General features: G+C 59.2%; 1 protein-coding gene across 1 annotated transcript in view; it reads right to left on the reverse strand.

The window, feature by feature from the left end:
• Positions 1-255: 255 nt before the first annotated feature.
• The window catches only part of PPRC1 (peroxisome proliferator-activated receptor gamma, coactivator-related 1), a 9,408-nt gene continuing 3,312 nt past the window's right edge, over positions 256-6,351 (reverse strand). The window contains 10 exon segments of the mRNA XM_010000151.1: positions 256-597; positions 914-1,065; positions 1,210-1,331; positions 1,569-1,632; positions 1,799-1,978; positions 3,452-4,244; positions 4,386-4,453; positions 4,801-4,861; positions 5,261-5,314; positions 5,689-6,339. Coding sequence (XP_009998453.1) covers positions 494-597; positions 914-1,065; positions 1,210-1,331; positions 1,569-1,632; positions 1,799-1,978; positions 3,452-4,244; positions 4,386-4,453; positions 4,801-4,861; positions 5,261-5,314; positions 5,689-6,339 — 2,249 coding nt within the window. The 3' untranslated portion in view covers positions 256-493.

Here is a 6,351-nt window from a genome sequence, read left to right on the forward strand (position 1 = left end):
GCAGATGGCCCCAGGTCCTCTGTCCAGCAGAAGCCGAGAAACGGTCAGAGGGTTTGCACTGCCTGTCCTCAAAGGGGCTTTCACCCCGTGCCAGCGATTTGGGGGCTGCTACACACCCCTCAGAGTAGCTCAGTGACCCCACTCCTGCACCCACTCCCCGACCTGCGCTATCTTTCATGGAGCCAGATAGAAGCACAAAGCCCCTGAGGAGGCACAGCCCAACCCCTTGTGAAGGAGGAGACAAGGCAGCGCTGCTGTTTGGGCATCCACATTTATTACACGGCCAGGGCAAGCCTGGGGCTGCCACTCGCCTGGGCCCCTCTGGTCGAAGGCAATTGACCCGTCCTCCTTAAATACTGGTTATAAAACAAATTTCTTTTTTTCCTTTTTCTTTTTCTTAAAAACCCCATCTCTCTCTCTCTCTCTCTCTCCATACTTTTTTCTTTTGTATTTTGAGTATAAAAGTGGGGCGGGCGCTCCGCCTCGCCTGCCGCTACCTCCGCAGGCTGCGCTGTGCCTGCCGCAGCAGCGTGTCGAAGTCCAGGGAGTCAAACTTGCTTTTGACAGGGGCTGGGTCAAAATCTTCTCGGTTTGAGTCTGGAAGACAGGAGGAGAGGCTGCCTTGAGCTATAGGGTCACCGGCACAGTTCTGGCCATCCCTGCAGCAACTTCTTCCCATCTCATTTCACGTACCAAATGGAGGATCACTGGACTGGACCTGGCCTCTAGCACAGTGCTGGAGGCACAAGGAGGTCCTGTCCAACCTGCCCTCGGGGCAAGACTATCCCTGGAAGTGGCCCTGCCCAGCCAAGCCTGACTGACCCCAAGGATGGAGACCCCTTCACCTCTGGGAAGGAGAGTGGATCAAGGTTGCACTTCCCCCCACCCCCAGCTTGGGGGCTGCACAACTCACCCAAGTCGGCGTAGTTCCTCCTGCAGAACTGCCGGCGGCCGCCAAAGCACAGGTCGAAGGGCTGCTCGTCCGGGCGCCGCAGCTTGTGTCCGCTCTCGATGGCAGCAAAGGCTTCCTCAGCGTAGCGGTAGGTGACAAAGCCATAGTTGTCCCTGGAACCAGAGAAGGCGAAGAAGGACGGAGATCAGCAGCAATACAGTGCTTGTCCTTCCCTTGGTCTGCACTGTCCCCAGGAGGAATGGGAAAAGCGGAGCTACCCCTGGGAAGAGGCTGCCTCGTGCCCCTGCAGCTCTTACCCCTCCGAGCGGAAGTGCAGGGTGCACTCCTCGATGTCTCCGAACACAGAGAAGCGGTGCCGCAGCTCCGACCGTGTCATCCTGCTGGGGATCTTGCCAATGAACACAACTCGCCGCTCCTCCTGTGGGCATGGATGAACCATCCATGAGATGGGGAATGGGGGGACTCGGCACCTCCAAGCCCCCCTGGTGAGCAAGACCTCTAGTACAAAGCTCTCTCCAGGCATCACCATCCATCCATCACACCATGCCCAGCCCAGAGCCTCCCAGTAATGCTGCCTGCCAGGCTTCCTGAAGCAATGGAGAAGCTGCAGAGCCCCAAATCTCCAGCCCCAGCTTCCCAGCTCTCCAGCACTCACTATTGCACGTTCCTTCTGGAGGATCCTCTGCCTTTGGTAGTGGTCCTGCGCATCGTAACTGTATCTGTTGGGGCAGAAACCGGACACATAACCTACAGGGTCATGGGGTGTGCCAGGAGAGAGTGATCCCAGATACAAGGGAGATACTGAAAGAGTAGATCCACCCCTGTCTGGGACCTAGGAGCCCAGGTCCAGAGGAGCTCACATCCCTGCAGGGTGGCCATACTCACCTTCTCCGCCTGTTACTTCTCCTGCAGGGTGAGGGGGAGCGGGATCGGGACTGGCTGCAGGATGTGGACCTGGATGAGTAGGAGGATGCTGATGATGAGGATGAAGACCTGTCCCGGGACCTGCCACATGATCCACAGCTGGAGTGGGCGGAGGAGCTGCGGGAACATCTTGAGCGGTACCTGGAGAATGGAGAGACATAGCTCAGTGCCCAGCCCTCCTCATAACCAGCATTGCAAGGCTCCAGAGAAGAAAAAACCTCCACCTTCCCCAAAGGACCCAGAATTCCACTTGGACAGGACCCATCCCCAGGGTGAGCTGGGCTATGGAAACCTCTGCCTGAGTTTGCTTGGCAGTAATGACACTACAGAGATGTTGCTCCACGTGGCTCCAAACACTGCAGCAAAACAGGAGCAGGCTCACACCAGACACAGCCTCTGAAGAACAAGACATAGTCATGGGGCTGGGGCTGCTGTGCTGAGCCCCACATTGTGCACAGGATGACACTGGAGCCATCACATCTGCCATGTACTCAACAGCCCTGTGAACAGAGACCAAACATGCCTCCAAACACACCGAGCGCTGTGGCATGTCCTGGGACAGGGCTGGGCTTTTCTGTGCCAACATCCTCCTGCCCACAAGAGCTTCTCTGGCAGGGTCTGGCAAAGCTTAAGGGCAGCTGGACTGAAAGGCCTCTGGGATCAAGCTGTGCTGCCTCCAGCCAGCAGCAGGGTCCCTCTCTAAACATGCTGCCCACAGGTGGTCTGCACCATAGGTCCCAAAGCAGGATCTGCTGCCTGACACTGCCACATATTCTCCAGAAGGACAGCAGGTCAGGATGGCACAGTCTTTGGAGACGTTTCCCAGCACAGGGCTAGCTGCACTTGCTGAAAGCCAAGCCAGACAGGGCAAGTCCCTGAGCTGCACATCCCTGGAATATGGCACTATGTGTCCATTCCAGCTCCAGCCTCCACCCTTATGGGCCACCGATGGAGCAGCCTTTATTGGACAAGTCCGTCATGCCTGGTGGCCTGGGATGTCTCCAGAATTGGCTGAACACCCAGGGAAGGGTGGATGAGGGATCCCTTGTCAGCTCCAGTGCCTCCCACCCCAGCTGAGACAGGCTACACTTGGCACAGGTGCACAACTCCAAAAGAAAGACATCCCACAGAGACCAAGCTGCCCCACTTTCCTACGCAGCCACCTCCATGAGGAGCACAGGGAATCCCTGAGGCAGCCAAGCCAGACAGGTTTTCCTCTGCTTGCCTCCAGCAGCTCCCTCAAGGGCTCCACTGTGGCTTCTTCTTATTCCTACATCTTGGGCTGCACCAGCAGTCAGAAAGAGCATCCAAAAGCCAAGGTGCAGCCAAGGACTTGTACAATGGTGTTTGAAGAGGAACGGAAGCCTTGTTCAATGGTGGCTTTGCAGGCACACCTGTCCAGACATGGGATTCTGCAAGACATCCACTGACAGGCTATCACAGCAGTTCCCTCAGTTTGTGTGAGCCAGGCACCTCTTCAGAAGGATGCCAAAGACAAAAAGATCAAATACAAACATCAAATAGATCCATAAAAACCTGCCTGGCCACCCTCCCAAAAGACTGGCCACCAGACAATGACCCACAGAGCAAGCAGAGAGATGATCCAACACTCACCTTCGCCACCGCTTGGGTGGTGGGGAGAATGACCGGGACCGGGATCGGGAGGATGAGGATGAAGATGAGGACTCACTAGCTCCATCTGAACTGGAGCTGAAAGAGCGGCTGGCACGACTCCGGCCAGCCCTCCAGCTGCTGGCAGAGGGGCTGGGTGAGTCCTGAGGTCTCCGATAGCAGCGCAGGGACCTCTTGGCAGCAGCACTGCTGGGCTGGGTGCTGGGGGTCTGCATCTCCTTGTCCCGGCAGGGAGATGCAGCTGGAGACAGGAGCACCGAGGTGGGGGGGCTGCTGCAGTCAGCAGCGGACTTGCTGGGGACACTAGTCCGATAATCCAGGGGGGCTACGCAAGCTGAAGCCAGGGGCTCTTGGCTGGGCCCCACGGTGGTGGTGGGGGCTTGCAGGGTGGGCTCAGGCTGCTCCAGCGTCCGTTTGGTTAAGGAGGAGATGGGTTTGATAGTGATGTCCCGGTGGTGTTTGACATTCCAGCGGGAGCCGCCCTCGGTGAGGGGCTGTGTGCTGGGGCTGCCATTGCTCTCCGGTTGTGCCACACCTGGGATGCAGTAGTCATGGTCTCCAGAGCAGACATGGCTGGGGGCTGAGACCACAGGGGCTGATGCCAGGCCCTTTCCCTGGAGCTTGCTTGCAGGCAGCAGCTTGGCTTTCATCAGCTTGGTCGTCTTCTGGGGCCCTTCTGGGGTCACAGACCCGGGTGACTTGGCCTGGGCCAGCAGCAAGACAGCAGGCAATGGCTTCCAGAGCTGGTGGGGGGGCGTCGCTGGGGGGGTGAGGCCTGTGGGAGCACCAGAGGTCTTTCAAGAGCAGCCCCTCACTGCAACCCACCCAGCCAGGGCTCTCCTCCCTGTACACCTTCCCTCAAGCCCTGGAGTCTCCCCCAGTTCCATGACAGTTGCTGCCCAGACACAGGCATTACCTGCCACATTGGCCAGCTCAGAGGCCTGCAGGCTGTCCAGAGGCTTCCTGTCCTGCTGGGTCTCAGGCCTGAGAAGGGGAAAGGAGCTTTGTCAAACACAGCAGCCAAAGCCCAGTACCCACTCCTGGGGCACCTGCCCAAGCTGCCCCCCAGCCCAGAGGGGGAAGAGAGATCTGGGAGAGCTGCAAGGATGGAGCTTGCAATGCCAGATCATGCCCTTCACTGCTTCCCCTAATTTTCCCTTCTCGGTGCCAACTCTGGCCCCCAGTCCAATGAGGGGCCTGTCGATGAAACTCCTGGCACAGTCTGGACCCTGCTAGAACAGAGAGCTCACCCATGGGCCCAGAGAAGGCAGGTCTCAGACTTTTGCCAGGCTCCATGGTGGGCCACTGGCTGTGGAGGTCTCAGTACTCACCCAGAGCTCACCACAGGCCGTTTTTCCTCAGGGGGCTGCACAGGAGCCTCCTCCTTCTTGCCTGAAATGAGAGTAAGTGGGTGAGGTGAGGAAAGACTGGGGCTGGAGGGGCAGGGGACAGACCTTGCAAATCGGGACAGACACAGAGCACCCCAGAGAGAGGTTTCATGATGCTCAAGAGCTTGAAGAAAGCTGCTGGAAGTTCCCTCTCTTTCCCAGGCTCTTCACCAACCCCTTTGCTACCCCAGGGACCCCTGAAAACACTTTCACAGGCCAGGAAAGAGATGGAGGCAGAGAAACCCCCAAGACAAGACACTCGGTCAGGGTAACACCAGCCTGTAGGCAGCAGCATCCCAGCTCCCCCACTCCCACCCCACTGCAGGGAGAATGGGCAGCCCAAGGAGGCCAATGTAGCATGAAGGGAGCCCTGTGGGGATGGCCCTGCACACTGCAACCGCACCTTCAGACTTCTCAAACTGCTCCAGCAGGCTGGACAGGTCAGTGGCTTCGATCCCTGGACCGGGGAGAGAGCATAGCAAGTCAGGTCAGCCAAAATCCCCACAGCACCATAGGGATGCAGCCCAGTCCCATCCCCCCTCTGCATCAGCCTCCTTGGCTGATGGGCTGAGTGCTGAGCAGTCTCCCACAGTGAAGACAGGAGCACCCAGCTCTGCAGCTCCAAGAGGACCAGTTTGGGCACAGCCAGCTCAGACCACCCTGTGGAGGCAACATCTGGCAGAGTGCTGGGAAGCGACTGCAAGCCTGCAGGTTTGCCACCCTTGTCCACAGAAGTGCCAGGAACCAGTCCCACTACCCACAGCCACCAGCAGCACCACAGCCTCCCCAGCTGGTGATGCCCACCCAGTGCCCCACAGCCCGCCTGCTCACCGATCTCACTGATGAAGGCTTGCACGATGTCCTTGCTGCTGTTGCTGGGCTGCGCTGGGCTGCGGAGCGGCTGGTGCCTCCATAACCGCGTGACAGGTGCCTTGGTGGACAGGCTGCTCTCTCGGCCCGCTTTTGGTGGTGGTGGCACAGCCTGGGAGATGGATTTCTGGGTGGGTAGCTCTGGCCCAACAGCTACCCTAGGCTCCAGCGGGGCTTTCTCCTCTGCCTCCTTGCTTGGCCTTGAAGCCTTCTCAACGAGGTGGGTACCAGGGGACTCCCCAGCAGGGCCAGCAGCAGGGGACACCTCTGCAGGGCAACAGATGGCAGCTGGGGGAGTCTTTGGGAGCTGGGTAGGGGCTACACCTGAGGGCTCCTCCAGAGGCTGGGTGGGGGCAGCCTGGGGGGCTGCTCTGTGCTGAGCTGGTGCTGCAGATGGGACCTTGCTGGGCTGGGCAGCAGCAGCTGATGGGGCTGCAAGGGGCTGGGCAACAGGTGGAGGGGCCTTAGGGAGGGAGCTCTCCCCAGCCAGCCGTGCCTGCCTCCTGGGGTCCGACACCCTGCTGCTGCTGGTTGCTGGCCTGGCTGGGCCACCTGCAGCCCCCATCTCACTGGCCAGGGCAGTGGGTGGCTGGATGTGGAAGGCTGGTGGCTCTGGGCAGCTGA

Source organism: Chaetura pelagica, unplaced genomic scaffold, assembly GCF_000747805.2.
Source record: "Chaetura pelagica isolate M959 unplaced genomic scaffold, ChaPel_1.0 scaffold436, whole genome shotgun sequence".
NCBI classification, from domain to species: domain Eukaryota; kingdom Metazoa; phylum Chordata; class Aves; order Apodiformes; family Apodidae; genus Chaetura; species Chaetura pelagica.